This window comes from Populus alba, chromosome 10 (assembly GCF_005239225.2).
Source record: "Populus alba chromosome 10, ASM523922v2, whole genome shotgun sequence".
Lineage (NCBI taxonomy): Eukaryota > Viridiplantae > Streptophyta > Magnoliopsida > Malpighiales > Salicaceae > Populus > Populus alba.
In genome coordinates this window covers 15,647,442-15,664,293 of record NC_133293.1, presented here as the reverse complement: position 1 = coordinate 15,664,293, position 16,852 = coordinate 15,647,442, and the positions used below count along the sequence as shown (strand labels likewise).

The window sequence follows — 16,852 nt, the reverse complement described above, 5'->3', positions numbered from 1 at the left end:
ATTAGACTAAACCCATGCTGATCTTACAAAGTTTTTACTATTAAGGTTTTTATACAATTAAGATTTGAATTTATGTTAAATTACAAGGATAATTAGGCACATCCCTTCAAGTAGTCAATATATCCATGGTCTTTTTCAAGCGAGATCCATCATTACTCCTAACTAAATGAAATAAAATTTTATAAGATCGTTAATTTTCAAGGCTTATGGGATTAGTCGAGATATGTGTAAACTAATCTAAATATCTATATTAATCTAAAACAAAAATAAAAAAGAGAGTGGCCGCTACTGATATGAAGCCCAAAAATTATTTACTTGGACTCTTTGCACCTCTTATTATATAACAAAGAAGAAAGCCAATCCAAATACGAGTTTAGAGCCACCAGCTCCACTAAAGCAGCAAGATGTGAGGTTTTTTTTTTTTTTGTGTTAAGTGGTGAGCCAGTCAAGTAAGGCAGTTTCCGTTCGCGAATACAACTTTAATTGTTCACGGTGCTATTGATCCAAAATCAGGTTTTTTTATAAGAAATAATTGAAAGATTAAGTGAAGCAGGAAACCCCTTATACCACCACAAAACAATAAGAATACATGATAAAAAGATAGAAAACTTGGTGGTCATAGTCAAGTTAGATATACTGAAAGACATGAGTTAATATAGATTAATTTATAAAAATCACTAACTAAATTATAAGATTATGATAAATTTATAAAAAATAAATCAAAATAAATAATAAATTTAATCTTAAATAAATCTAATATCAAATAATAAAGTTAAAATCTTTTTTTAAAAAAATACTATTTTAATGAAAGTTTTGTACGGATAATTCAACTCCTCTTTTAATTTTTGTTAATTAATTAATTAACTAAAGGGTGGAATTCACTTTCTTGCCAAATACCTACCATGGTTCAAGATTTTCTCTTGTTACAAGAGTGCTCTCCTCTGCTGCTTAAATAGATGATGTAATTTCATCATTATTTCATAATGATAATAACAATTACAATGATTAATAGGTCGGCCCAGCCCAAGCACAGCACGGGCCGACAGACACATCAGTAAATAGTGTCGATACTGGGCTAAGGTTTACTTGCACGTGAGCTAGCGTCGCACGACCCATAATGGCTTGGACATGCACGGCGCAGCCCAATCAGTGTCCAGTTTCAACAGCGTACGATAATTTATTTAGCTTATACATGAAAATATTTGAAATTCAAAATGATTGTTTGGATCTTCCTTCATCGTCTCTGAAAATTGGATTTCCCTATGCAATATGCGAATAGCAATGCGAAAGCAACTGGGAACGCGGCGAGAGCAGCAGCCACAACGCCCAAGCGATCATGTCGAAAGCCATAATAATCTTCTAGAAAGGAACTTACTGTCTTGAGCTCCCCAAATATGGAGATCTCCTTGTCAATGTCTCCATACTGTGATGTGAGAAAACCATTTAGGGACCATGATGTGGGGCTGAGGTAATAGCACCAAATCCACCACCCGGGAATTTTCTGTACATAAAACACCATGGGTAAGAAGCAAGCCCACCTCATTTTGCTGTGCAGTAATTAAATGCAGCCTAGAACGACAGAGGAGTTACCTTTCCTGGCAGAAGGAAGCCTGAGAATAGATTTAATATAGTGTAGACTGCTGTAGCCAATATGGAAGCTACTTCGATGCCTGGTGTTATTGAAACTAGCAGCATTCCGAGATAAACAAAGTAGAGAAATGTGCAGAAGGTTACATAGAAGTACCACAAGACTTTGGAGGCTGACCAGTAGTACCCAATTGTTGGATATGTGATGGCTACATACAAAAATGCTTGCAATAGAACGTAAGGTATCTCCATAGTCACCTGCAGTATTCAGAAGGATTACTTATGGAAAATGATGAAAGTAAAACGAGTAACTTATTGCTATGAAAAGTAAATGACTCTTTCGTGCTGGTGTTGAACCTGTGCTAATGAATAAGCCCATGGGGAATACATTGCTGCAAATTTCTCACGGTAGAATACGGTCCGCTCTGTTACCACATACGGTACAACTGTTGAACAGTTGTTTAAGCCCAGGAATATTACAGCAGTGTACATCGATCCAAGTATGTTGATCAAGTCTTGCTCATTGTTTCTACAAGAACAAAGGAAAGGCAATTCATCAGTTCTTATGAAATTGATGCTGCTTTAATTTCTGATATAAGTTGAAGGCAAAGATGAGCTCACATTTCCTTTCCCTTCTGCCAAAAGACCATTCCAAACAACAGCGATGCAACGATCATGAAGGTGAATCGTGCCAAGTTGTACTCAGGACTTCTCCAATACGACAAGTGTTGCTTCCATAAGCATGCTGTAAACTGCTCCCATCTACTCTGTGGAAAAGGAGTGGAAAACTGCAGGTCTCTTGAACCTGGAGGAGGTTTATTCAACTCTTCGACCAACTCAGTCGTCTCCCTATGATCAAAGAGTAAAATGAAGTTTACGATTAATAAAAAGACTGCAATTCAAGTTCTGATTATTTTATAACCCTTCTAGCTAACTGCACGACGGGTGCATATCATGCGAAAAAATCCGGGAAACAAATTGTGCTATCAAACATTTCCATGAAGTTTAGCTTTCCTGGAAATGGATATGAAATATATACTTACTGGTACAGAGGAGACTCCTTATAAAGTTTTGCGAAATCTAATTCAAGTTCTGATTCCATCGATGCAGAAGTAACCTCCAACATCCATGTTGCAGGATTGTAGTTATCTTTGATCTTGGGCACACCTGAAATACCCTGTCCAGTAGTGAAGACATGTAAATATAAGTTATCCGTCTCGAATTCACACTCAGGACGATGCCTGACAAGTCTAACAGTAAGGGTAAGAAAAATTGTTGATAAAATTTAAAAATGATGGGTGTCACAACTAGGGTTTCATTTGCTTATAAAGAAGTTCAGTGCTTGTACTGGTGACCATACCTCGAAATACTCGATAAGCTTGCATGAATGGTGACCGAGCATTCCTGAATATATAATCTTTCCTCCCCTTTTCATTAGAATCAACTGCATGAATAAACATCTCCATTAGTCATTCAACGGTATGAATGCTGTTCATATCAGCTACATTGGGCTGGCATTACGTGTGCTACCTCATCAAAAGCCTCAAAGACGTCAATGCTCGGCTGGTGAATGGTGCAAACTGTTGTTCTTCCTGTGGCGACCACGTTCTTCACCGCGCGCATGACAATTGCAGCTGCTCTACTATCTAAACCTGATGTCGGTTCATCCATAAATATTATCGATGGATTTGAAACAAGCTCCACTGCAATTGTCAGCCTTTTACGCTGTTCAGTAGAAAGACCACTTCGGCCTGGAATTCCGACCAGAGAAAACTTTATGTCATGCAGTTCGATCGTTTCAATGACTTCTTCGACAAATCTCTGCATGACAGAAAATCAGGGGCTGCTATCAGTTCATTCAAACATTATATGGTTCATTTTGTATACAAAATTATATCTTTCAATGCATTCAACGCGGATATTTTATTTCATGAGATGCATTTCTTTGGTTCTGAGGCTTCACGTGCTAGGTAGACAACGTATTGTGTGTCTTAGCCTAGTGAAGTTTTCAAGTTTTCCCATCAAACGTTATGATCTGGATGATAGTGTTGCATCAGGTGATCATATTTGTGGTCAGGATAACATACCGATTTTGTTTGTTCATCGATCTCCTGTGGTAATCGCAACCATGCAGAGTAAACAATGGATTCTTCTACCGTAATCTGTGGAGAATGAATATCGTTCTGCTCGCAATAACCTGAAATCCTTGCAAATGTTTGTTGTACTTTTGGATACCCTCCTATCCGTATATCTCCTTCAATAATACCTCCAGTTTTCCTTCCAGAAAGAACATCCATGAGGGTTGTTTTCCCAGCTCCACTAACTCCCATCAATGCTGTAAGAACTCCAGGCTTAAATGCTCCTGTGATATCAGAAAGCAGCTGAAGCTTCTTCTCTCCGAAGCCATGCCTTTTCATTTCCTGTGCAGAAGGATATAATAGATATATCATTGAAGTATACTGAGGATCACACTCTTATAATTATTATATTTGAACTGTAGTTAGACTTACTGGGGGTGTGTCAACATAATACCGCACGTCGTTAAATGTCATCGTTAGAGGCACAAATGGCAGAACCATCATCCCTGTATAACCAACAGCGTACTAATTGTTGCATGAGTTTTTGATCATGTTGAAGTTTGATTTAACAATAGTTCCGTCTATCTTACCTGTTTCTCTTGTTTCTCCGTTATGAGCTGGGATTGATTCATTCTCTGGTTGGCTGATCTGCTCCTGATCTTCTCTTCCTTGGAGTTGAGAGAGCCTCTTTTTTGAAATAATAGCTCTGGACATCTTCGGTGCTGTGTTAAGGTAAGCTATTGTCAGTTATTATTTAAATTTTCTTCTTCTTTTTTCATACTAGTACTTTACTTCCCGCAGCATTACGTAAAAAAAATATTCAACTTGCGAGAACTCATTAAGATTTCAATCCACCAAGGTGAACTTGAAAATTCTCAACCGGTTTACAAATAAAAGAAATTAAATGATAAAAAAAAAACCATAAAAAATACAGATCAAACGCATGGATTTAAAAGTAATTTGGATAATTGTTAAAAAAATTGAATTTTTCTAAATAAAACAATTATTTTTTTTAATATTTAGACGATAATATCTTATATCAATCTTGATCAATTTAAATTAAATTATCAAACTCGTGACTTGAATTGTTGTTTCTAATAGGTTTAATGATATATTTTATTTTAAGTATATAATAAAAAAAAAATTAATTAAAAACTAAATATTAAAGATTAAAAAAAAAAAAAAAAAAGCTATGCCCACATCTTAGCGACCTAGCATGTCAAGGCTTGAGTGAGGCAATAACATGTCATTCACATTTTTATATATGTGTGTTTCTTGTTATACCCATCTCACATAGTCATGTCATTTACTAACTCACAAAGAAAACCCAAAATTAACCAGACCAAAAAATCAAAATTAAAAAATCTGGGCAGAGGTTCACTGTTTACAGTGGCCGGCCTTCAATTTTTTAGTTTTTGTTAAAAGCGTTCGAAAATGACTTACGTTTCAAGTAAGTTAAGGCTAAGATGAAGCCAAGATCAAAAAGTATTGTGAATCCAAACAAAGCCCCTAGTGATATCCAATAGAAATAGCCTTCGAAGTTCACACCATGGCTGGTCAGGACACCATTTCCGATGGTGGTGTTTCCATTTAACATCTGTGATTGAAAATGAACTCAAGTAAGTTATGAAGGTTTTCGTTTCAATTTAGCAAGGAACCAACAATAGTGCAATTTTAGTGCGCACCTTTTTCCATCGTGGAGCAAGGAATTCGTTTAGGGTTATGCCAATTTCCCCATATGTCATGGGAAAAATCCAGAATCCCCACCTCAACCAAGGCGGCAAAGAGGCTGCAAGAACCAAACTTTAGTTAGTCTCCTTGTCCTCCTTTTGTATTAAAGCAAAAGGAAATTAATTATGAACTCAGCTTACGCCGTGGAATAATGAAGCCTCCAAACAAGAACATTAGAACTAAGATCACAAAACCAACTGTTGTTGCAAGTACCATCGTTTGGAAAATTGAGGCAATGAGTCGACACATCGATGTTGAGGCTAGATGGAGAGCGAATAGCAGAAGAAACTGGCAAAGAAACCTTGATCCCACAGGTTGAACAGGAATTATATATAACGTAGACTGGAAAGAAAGCTTTGTATATGAAGACTATAATTCTTAGTTTTGGTGGTATAACACGCGACCTTACCTTGTCACTTCAGGGCTATACCCAATAACATAGTAAGTTATGCCTGTCCACAGTAAAGAATCAAGCATTGAAAATGGAATCTTTAGTATAGAGGCTGGAATGGAATAAGCCCAAGCTGGATACAGGTAGAATGATCTTTGTTTTTGAACTGCAGGAAGTCTAATAACAGTCAAGGACAACTCTGCAACTCCATTAGTAAAAAGCCTGATCAGTGCATAGTACATAGAGCCCATCAGATAGTTTGCACTCATCAAGTCCTCTCCCGTACTGGCGCGTACAAATACTGACATTGTTATAAACGCAGTGAGGATGAGCTGTTGGGAGAAGGGGAATTTGAAATGTGTTAGTTTTAAGTAAATGATAGCTCATCTATGGAAACATTGCGCGATCTAGCCACTGGAGTGAATCCTAACCTGTGTAGTTTTGAAAACGTAAACAAAAGTGTTCCTTTTCATAAGAAGCAGCTCCCTAGACATGCAAGCTTTGAATAATTCCCATTTTCTTGAGGAGTAAATGCTAAATGACAAGGGACTATTAGGACACAAGGATTTATCGTATGGTTTTGAGAGCTCTTCAGCTAGTGTCTGTCCAAGATTACTTGCTTTGAACATTTCAATGAACTGATTAACTGAAACATACTGGTAAGGAATGTCAGCGTGGCACCAGTATTGTGCTTGATCCTTCTTTGAGATTACCTGTGAATGGTTGATTGATAAAATTAAGACATGAAAAGAAGATGGAATTTAGGAGCAGTGCAAGAAATAAGGAGAATTAAAGCTGCTTCCCGCACCTCCTGAAGGAAGTCCGCAGCACCCTTTCTTTGTGGACATTTGAAACCACAATCTTCAAAAAATTGGAGTGCATGACTGCAAGGACCATGGTAGACAATCTTACCCTCAGCCATCAATATTACATCATCAAAAAGATTAAAAGTTTCAGGTGCTGGCTGAAGAAGTGAAATTAGTGCGGTTGAATCTGTGATGTGCACCAGTTGCTGAAGACAGGTAACTATCTGAAAGGTTGTGGAGCTGTCTAGCCCAGTTGATATTTCATCCATGAATAAAGCTTTTGTGGGACCAACAATCATCTCTCCTGGAAGATGAAATTGTGAATTATAAGCTTGTGTCAATGATGATATGAGGCTCCCTCACTCCCACACACCGTGCCAGCAAAAGAGGGGAGAAAAAATAATTTATTTTACCTGTTGTTAGCCTTTTCTTTTGACCACCTGAAATCCCTCTTCTCAATGGACCACCAACCATTATATCAGCACACATATCCAGTCCAAGAATCTAATAGGCCAAAATGTTGAAGTTTCTTTGTCAATATAGACACAAATACCAAGCGTGAAATATTGTCATCACCTACGTTACTCAAGCCCTGCTAAATAATAACTACCTTTAAAACATAGTCTGTCTGGAGATTTCTTCTTTGTCCTTCAGCTGAGATTGCCTGCAAGAATCACGTTCTCTAAACACTGATAAATGGCTGACGAAAATTATCAAATCTAAATTTGAATCACCTTCATGTAGGTGTCTACATCGGGATCAGGGACAATTCCTGCTTCTTTTTCCCTTCTGCTGACCTCCAGCATTATATCTACAAGCCAGGAAAGTGAGGAGAGTATTTAACTAATACTTGTGGAACGATGCAATTATACTGAGAACAGATAAGACAAGATAACAAAGAAAATTACCTGCTCTGCTTCCAACACCCTGGCAGTGTGCCGAGAAGTCAATAGTTTCCCTGACAGTCATCTCAGGCATGTGCAGGTCATATTGACTTATGTAGGCTGATGTTTTTTGAGGAACAAACTCATCAAGCTTGTAACCGTTATAAGAGATTTCCCCTTCAACCTGTAATAAAGAATAGAAAAGGGATTTTGTCACAAGTAATAATGGAGTTCATTCGTGCATGTGAAATGTAAAAAAGGACTAATATCTGGCTTCTGCGTTAAGGATAATGGAAACGCATCATCTGTTTTTGCAGTCCCTTTGTTTTTTCGTAGTGTGTTCAAACATGCTTTGTTTTGGTGATTTTAAGATGGTTCTTGGAAAAAGGATTCGGAAGTTTTCCCCATGGAGTTTACTGGAACTCCCATGTATTTACATATCATATGAGACTCAAAGGGTGCCAAATTAACACAAAACAAGCTTCAAACTGTCTTGACAATATTGAAGCTCAGCAAATCACCTTCTCTAATCTCATCGTATGCAGCATTCTTAAAGACTAACCTCAAGGGATTGATCTAGTCTTCCTGAAAGAGCCAATAATAAGCTGGTTTTCCCACAGCCTGGCGGACCAAGAAGAAGAGTAAGCCTGCATATACCATGTCTTCCATCAGTCACAATCTCAGACATTCTACTTGGATCACTATGTTTCTTTCAATGTGTGTCCGCATGTATTCCATTTAAAGTTCTTAACCGACTTGCTTTGCCAAGAAAAAAAGTAGCAGTTGATCTTAATCTGAATATAATCTTATCTTTAGCTGTCTTTTTTAAATACTCTATAAACATTGAGTTGCATTACCTTGATGGTTTAATGATGCCAGAAACATCCTTAAGGATGCTTATCTTGGTTTCTCGAGGCTTGCTCCTCACTATCTTTCTGAAACCCTGTTCATGGGATAGCTTGTTAATCCGGTTGGAAATAATTTATGCTTGTTTTATTTAAAAAATCAAGTACTGGTCCTGGACTCGTCACAATTTTTCTCCGTCCTACAATGATGACCCTTGCTGAACAGTTAAGAGTAGGCCATGAATTTGAAACAATAGACTAGCAGAAAAGCCAACTTACAGACAAGAAGCTCGCAATGGTGTTCCATAGCGTCGGGAGAGGCTTTCCCTGAACTACCTCGCATTCTGCTTGCACAGATAAGTTCTTGTACCTCACCTCCACAGTAGGTAACTTCATGCCCACTCTATAAGAAAGTCATTTGTTAGTTTTAGCAACATAATTTAAACTCCACCAGCAGACGGGACTTGTCCATACATAACTGTAAACACAGACTGAATCTGAATTGCAAAAATCTCCTATTAGTTCTCTATATATTCGCTAAATTTAGGAATAGGACTGATCCAAATAAATAACTGTGACTCGAAGTCAGGAAATTTAGTCCACGTTGCCATTTCCCTGGCTGCAGGGGTGAATACATTCTACGGAATATATTCGAACAAATATCTGTCGGAAGTCCTGACAGTCAATACTAACATTAAAAGATTTTGATATTAAGAGTTTCATGTCCTAAGAACGTGAGGCAAATCTACCTGTCTATCCTTTCTCTGAGATTCTGTAGCAACCGGAGATTATCATTTTCAATGTGGTTTATCAGCTTCTCGATGAAGAGATGTCTTTCAGCTGCCCCGAGCTTAGTAACATCAGTTACTTTCCTCCCTTCGCCATCTTTCGCATTGCTTGCTTCAAACAGTGAGGTCTTGATCCTTTTTAAGGCTGGCAATCTCTCAATCGCAGCCCACTGCAATTGAACTCCCTCATCCTCGTCTAGAATAGAATCTGCATCCATATCTAGATTTATCGTGTCTCGTCGAAATGATGACTGAGCATTTCTTCCTATGGTTGCTAGCTCCATTTGTCACGACCCGAATCCCGGATCCATGACCGGCACATAGGCAAGGTTCCCCTCCAAGGTTCCAAACCTATGCGAACCCAAACTTACATACAATCTTATCCTTCAAAACTCAATCAGAGTTGTTCAACGCAGCACTAATAACAAAACTAACTTCATAATATAATTAATTGTCTTAATACAAGAGTTAATATAATTTCATAGTTTTGGAGCACTAACTTGACATAAAAAGAAAGATACAAATTACAATCAAAAGCAGGTTCGGAAGGTTCAACAAAAGTAACCCGCTATCAAGCTATAAGCCTGAAAAGAATAAATAATGAGAGGGTGAGTTCAACAACTCAGTGAGTAGATAACGTTCAATATACACACACGAGGTAATATAGCAATGAGAAAATATATATACAAGTATGGCTTTAGTTCTTATACGAAGGTTTATCAAATATGCCATAACAAGAATATCATATGGTAGAACTCGTCAGAAAATCAAAATGCAATGAGCATGAGGCTCCGTACTGTGGGATGATCAGTCCACACAGGTTGGTGACTCCCCCGACCAACTAGGGTTCAGATACGATGTGCACAAAGACTAACACTACCCTGTTAGCATGGGTATTCTGACTGACATACCATAGGTTCATAATCATAATCAAACAAACATATTCATATCTCAAAGCTCAACTCATGACATCAATCAAATGAGGAGCTATCAATTCAGAATTCACTTCAAAATACAGACTGGTTCATATCAAGAATTCAGATACAATAATTGATCATGCTTTATCATAACAAAGATAATAATCAATATATATTATCAAGAAGCATGATCCAATTCATATTAACAAATCAAATATTTATAGTATTTCTCATTGCATATGGAAAATTATCCACTCACCTGACTCAAAAGCAAACAACACTCACAAGCTGAAACTGAAGGAAATTCTACTGACGTCCTGCCGGTAGAATATCAGGATTATCTGAATACAAAGGAGACATATTCAAAAACGACTCGAAAGAACATTTAACCTATTTAATACACTTAACTAAGGGTGTATTCCGTAACCCTATATGTTTTTGAACTAACTAGTCAATTTTCTCAAAAACCCAAAATCTAACGGTTTTCCCGAAATCTAAAATCTCATAAAAACAACTAATAAAATTGGTAATAATTCACTAAGTAACCCTTAATTATTCATCAAACTAATCTGCAAAAGCTAATATTACAGCTAGGGACTAATCTGGAATTTTTCCCATATTTTTAGGGCCAAATTGTAACTTTTATCAAATGGAGGACCAAACTGAAATTTGTCATAAATCCATGAATATACTGAAATTCTGACCTTAATTAATCCTCAATTCTGTCCAGGATGTATCATTATGCTTCAAGGATCATTCTGGAATTTTACTAAATTTTTAGGGTCAAATCGTACTTTTTGTCAAATTGGAGGACTAAATTGAAAGTGTTAAATTATCTTATCTATACAGTAATTATGTCCATAATTCATATGTTATTCTGTTCAGAATCTCGGAATATGCTCCAGGGACCAATTTGTAATTTTCCAAAGTTCGGGGACTAAACTGTAATTTTCGGAAATTGAGGGACCAAATTGAATTTTCGTCATCTTCAACCTCAAACCCAGAATTTCAACAGATCACCTACTGTTATCCCCTGATTTCTAACACAAATTCACCATTCAAACAAAATCATAACTCAAAATCATCATAATCTTCCATAATCAACTTAATAATCAATTACCCACAACAATCAACCCCTAACCTTCAATTTAATTCATCAATTAAACCCAAAACACAAATTCTCAAAACCCTAACATTCATCAAAACTGAAATTAAAGTTGAATTAACATATTATACATATTAAACAACCTAAATCTTACCTTTTTCACTTATTTCCTCCAAATCTCTTCCTTTTTCCCTTATTTTCTCTTCTTCTTCTTTCTCTCTTCTCTCTCACGGTTCTGCTCTCTAATTTCAGATCACTTTCCCTTTTTTTTTTTTTTTACTTCCTATTTATATTTATCAACTATTGGTCAATTACCACAATACCCTTCAATCATTTATACCCTCTCTTTAAGCCTCCAAGGGCTTTGTTGTAATATCCTATCTTATAAATTTCAAAACATTACAATCTCCCCACCTTATAAAAGTTTCGTCCTCGAAACTTAATAGAAAAAAAAATTTGAATACTTACCGAGATTATCAAAAAGATGAGGATACTCCTCACGCATCTTATCCTCGAGCTCCCATGTCGCTTCCTCACGTGAATGGCCTTTCCATTTCACTTTCACTGAAGCTATGTCCTTCGACCTAAGCTTCCTCACTTGTCGGTCAACTATAGCTTCCGGTTGCACCTCATAAACCATATCATCCCTCAAGTCAATGGGATGAACCTCTAATACATGTGATGGATCTGACATATATTTCCTTAACATGGAAACATGAAATACCGGATGAATAGCAGACAAGTTTGGTGGTAATGCTAACCTATAAGCAACTACCCCAACTCTCTCCAGAATCTCATACGGTCCAATGAATCGAGGACTCAACTTGCCTTTCTTCCCAAACCTGAATACTCCTTTTGTAGGTGATACTTTTAAGAACACACAATCACCCACTGAAAACTCTAAGTCACGCCTTCTTTTATCCGCGTAACTTTTTTGTCTACTCTGAACTGTTTGAAGCTTCTTTCTAATTACCTCTATCTTCTCTGAGGTAATCTGAATCAACTCCGGTCCTATTAGCCTCTTCTTACCAACCTCAAACCAACAAACCGGTGATCTACACTTTCGGCCATACAAAACTTCATAAGGTGCCATCTCTATGCTAGCCTGATAATTGTTGTTGTAAGCAAATTCCACTAATGATAGGAACTTACTCCAACTAACTCCAAAATCCATAACACAAGCCCTTAACATATCCTCCAAGGTCTGAATAGTCCTCTCAGACTGACCGTCTGTCTGAGGGTGAAAAGCTGTACTCAACTGCACCTTAGTACCCATAGCCTCTTGAAATTTCACCCAAAACCGTGATGTAAACTGTGGACCTCTATCAGATACTATCGAGATTGGCACTCCATGCAATCGTACAATCTCACTAATAAACAATTCCGCCAACTTTGCATATCCATATGTAATCTTAACTGGCAGAAAATGAGCTGATTTTGTCAATCTGTCAACAATCACCCATATCGAATCATAACCCTCCTGACTTCTAGGCAATCCTGTCACAAAGTCCATTGTGATCCTCTCCCACTTCCATTCTGGAATCAACAATGGTTGCAACAATCCAGGAGGTTTCTGGTGTTCACCCTTTACCCTCTGACAGGTCAAACACCTAGAAACAAAATCTGCTACATCAGCCTTCATCCTATTCCACCAATAACACACCTTAAGGTCTTTATACATCTTGGTGGAACCTGGATGCATTGTGTAAACTGTCTGATGTGCCTCTATCATCAATTCTCTCCTCAGATCATCAACATCAGGTACACAAAGCCTATCCCTATACCTCAGCACATCATCATCACCAATCACAAAACCTGCAGCTTTACCCTGCTCAACCTCATTTCGAATCCTGAGTAGGGAATCATCTTTCTTCTGAGTTGCTTTTATCTTATCAAACAAATCTGACTTAACCTGAAAATGAGCAATCATTGCTCCAGCTTCACTAAGATCAAATCTGACTCCTTCATCCACTAACTCATGCAACTCCCTAATTAGAGGTCTTCGTACTTCCTGAATATGAGCTAAGCTCCCTGATGATTTTCTACTCAAAGCATCGACAACTACATTTGCCCTACCCGGGTGGTATTGTATGGTACAATCATAATCCTTCAGCAGTTCCATCCATCTTCTCTGCCTCAGGTTTAGATCCCTCTGCTGAAAGATGTATTTCAAACTCTTGTGATCTGTAAAGATCTCACAAGTTTCACCATACAAGTAGTGCCTCTAAATTTTCAAAGAAAAAATCACAGCCGCCATCTCTAAATCATGTGTAGGATAGTTCTGTTCATGCTTCTTCAGCTGTCGTGAAGCTGATGGTACTGCTAGAATAGGCGTTGTAGTCAATCTTTCTTTCAACTCTAAGAAACTTTTCTCACAAGCTTCAGACCACTGAAACTTAACATTTTTCTGCGTTAACTTAGTCAATGGTGCAGAAATTCGAGAAAAGTTCTCCATAAACCTCCCATAGTAGCCGGCCAAACCTAAGAAACTTCTAATCTCTATCGCCGAAGTAGGCCTAAGCCACTACTTAACTGCTTCAATCTTTTGAGGATCAACCTCAATCCCATTCCTTGACACTACATGCCCAAGAAATGCTACACTCTCCAACCAAAACTCACTCTTTAAGAACTTGCCATACAACTGATGATCTCGCAGAGTTTGAAGCACCATTCTCAAATGCTGCTCATGCTCCTCTCTAGACCTCGAATACACCAAAATATCATCAATAAAAACTATCACAAATTGATCAATAAATTGGCCAAACACTCTATTCATCAAGTCCATAAAAGCTGCTGGTGCATTCGTCAACCCAAAAGACATCACTAAGAACTCATAATGACCATACCGAGTTCTAAAAGCTGTCTTTGAAATGTCTGCCTCCCTAATCCTCAACTGATGATACCCAGATCGAAGATCGATCTTAGAAAAGAATTGAGCTCCCTGTAACTGATCAAACAAATCATCTATACGAGGGAGTGGGTATCTATTTCGAACTGTCACCCGATTCAATTGCCTATAATCTATACACAACCTCAATGACCCATCTTTCTTCTTCACAAACAACACCGGAGCTCCCCAAGGGGACACACTTGGTCGGATGAACTTTTTATCCAATAAATCCTGCAGCTGCTCCTTTAACTCTCTCAATTCTGCTGGCGCCATTCTATATGGTGCCATTGATATTGGTTCGGTACCCGGAACCAAATCAATACAAAACTCAATCTCCCTATACGGAGGCAATCCATGTAAGTCATCAGGAAAGACATCGATAAACTCTCTTACTATAGGGACTTCCTCTAACTGGGGAACTTCTTTCTCTACATCCACTATATATGCTAGGTAGCACTGTACCCCTTTTCGGGCCATTTTTCTCGAGATAGCCGACAACATAATTGATGGAGACCCAATCTTATCTCCTTGAAATACCAACCCAACTTCTTGATCTAGATCAAACATTATTTTCTTACCCCAACAATTTACCGAAGCCCTATGCTTAGCCAACCAATCCATTCCTAAAATCACATCAAAATCAACCATATCTAAGACATTTAAGTCTCCCATAAAGATCTTATCTCCAATCCCTATTTCACAATCCAGGTACACATACTTTACTAATATTAACTCATCTAAGGGAGTGGAGACTGAAATGGGGGATTTTAACAAGGTTGGTTGTTTATCTAACCTCATGGCAAAATATGGGGACACAAATGAATAAGTTGCACCCATATCAAACAAAACTTTTGCTTCAAAAGATCAAACATGAACAACATGTTGAGGTGTGGATGTACTGCCCTACCTCCTATACCTTGCATTTCTAAACTTCACAATATGGACATCATCTTTATTATCATTTACTTTAATAGTATCAGTTGTTCGTCTATTCCTCGACATTTCCTAAAATAAAAGTGAGAGCACTTAAGTCATGCTGGAACAATAGCATGATGATTATCACAGAATTATAGGAAAGCATATCTATCACAAGGAAGAAGACATACTTGATGAGAATTTAAAATTTCAAAACAACAAACAAGACGATACGGATCCTGATGCTCCACTTATTATGAAATTAATTATATTATTGTTTCTTTAACCTAAAGCTCTGATACCAAGTTTGTCACGACCCGAATCCCGGATCCATGACCGGCACATAGGCAAGGTTCCCCTCCAAGGTTCCAAACCTATGCGAACCCAAACTTACATACAATCTTATCCTTCAAAACTCAATCAGAGTTGTTCAACGCAGCACTAATAACAAAACTAACTTCATAATATAATTAATTGTCTTAATACAAGAGTTAATATAATTTCATAGTTTTGGAGCACTAACTTGACATAAAAAGAAAGATACAAATTACAATCAAAAGCAGGTTCGGAAGGTTCAACAAAAGTAACCCGCTATCAAGCTATAAGCCTGAAAAGAATAAATAATGAGAGGGTGAGTTCAACAACTCAGTGAGTAGATAACGTTCAATATACACACACGAGGTAATATAGCAATGAGAAATATATATACAAGTATGGCTTTAGTTCTTATACGAAGGTTTATCAAATATGCCATAACAAGAATATCATATGGTAGAACTCGTCAGAAAATCAAAATGCAATGAGCATGAGGCTCCGTACTGTGGGATGATCAGTCCACACAGGTTGGTGACTCCCCCGACCAACTAGGGTTCAGATACGATGTGCACAAAGACTAACACTACCCTGTTAGCATGGGTATTCTGACTGACATACCATAGGTTCATAATCATAATCAAACAAACATATTCATATCTCAAAGCTCAACTCATGACATCAATCAAATGAGGAGCTATCAATTCAGAATTCACTTCAAAATACAGACTGGTTCATATCAAGAATTCAGATACAATAATTGATCATGCTTTATCATAACAAAGATAATAATCAATATATATTATCAAGAAGCATGATCCAATTCATATTAACAAATCAAATATTTATAGTATTTCTCATGCATATGGAAAATTATCCACTCACCTGACTCAAAAGCAAACAACACTCACAAGCTGAAACTGAAGGAAATTCTACTGACGTCCTGCCGGTAGAATATCAGGATTATCTGAATACAAAGGAGACATATTCAAAAACGACTCGAAAGAACATTTAACCTATTTAATACACTTAACTAAGGGTGTATTCCGTAACCCTATATGTTTTTGAACTAACTAGTCAATTTTCTCAAAAACCCAAAATCTAACGGTTTTCCCGAAATCTAAAATCTCATAAAAACAACTAATAAAATTGGTAATAATTCACTAAGTAACCCTTAATTATTCATCAAACTAATCTGCAAAAGCTAATATTACAGCTAGGGACTAATCTGGAATTTTCCCATATTTTTAGGGCCAAATTGTAACTTTTATCAAATGGAGGACCAAACTGAAATTTGTCATAAATCCATGAATATACTGAAATTCTGACCTTAATTAATCCTCAATTCTGTCCAGGATGTATCATTATGCTTCAAGGATCATTCTGGAATTTTACTAAATTTTTAGGGTCAAATCGTACTTTTTGTCAAATTGGAGGACTAAATTGAAAGTGTTAAATTATCTTATCTATACAGTAATTATGTCCATAATTCATATGTTATTCTGTTCAGAATCTCGGAATATGCTCCAGGGACCAATTTGTAATTTTCCAAAGTTCGGGGACTAAACTGTAATTTTCGGAAATTGAGGGACCAAATTGAATT

The 16,852-nt window shown here is 37.2% G+C and overlaps 1 protein-coding gene across 1 annotated transcript; it reads right to left on the bottom strand.

The window, feature by feature from the left end:
• Positions 1-917: 917 nt before the first annotated feature.
• Positions 918-11,594, bottom strand: LOC118043266 (pleiotropic drug resistance protein 3-like). The gene is made up of 26 exons (XM_073411860.1): positions 11,287-11,594; positions 10,287-10,368; positions 9,072-9,694; positions 8,602-8,725; positions 8,335-8,420; positions 8,040-8,124; positions 7,502-7,661; positions 7,328-7,404; positions 7,204-7,257; positions 7,007-7,097; positions 6,596-6,897; positions 6,219-6,500; positions 5,806-6,119; positions 5,537-5,697; positions 5,351-5,454; positions 5,109-5,262; positions 4,256-4,387; positions 4,098-4,171; positions 3,675-4,007; positions 3,118-3,408; positions 2,948-3,031; positions 2,631-2,764; positions 2,209-2,436; positions 1,945-2,116; positions 1,591-1,845; positions 918-1,501 (listed from the first exon to the last, which is right to left on the bottom strand). Exons 3-26 carry the CDS (start codon positions 9,392-9,394, stop codon positions 1,235-1,237), a joined length of 4,287 nt encoding a protein of 1,428 aa, XP_073267961.1. The 5' UTR covers positions 9,395-9,694; positions 10,287-10,368; positions 11,287-11,594; the 3' UTR covers positions 918-1,234.
• Between the last annotated feature and the right edge of the window lie 5,258 nt (positions 11,595-16,852).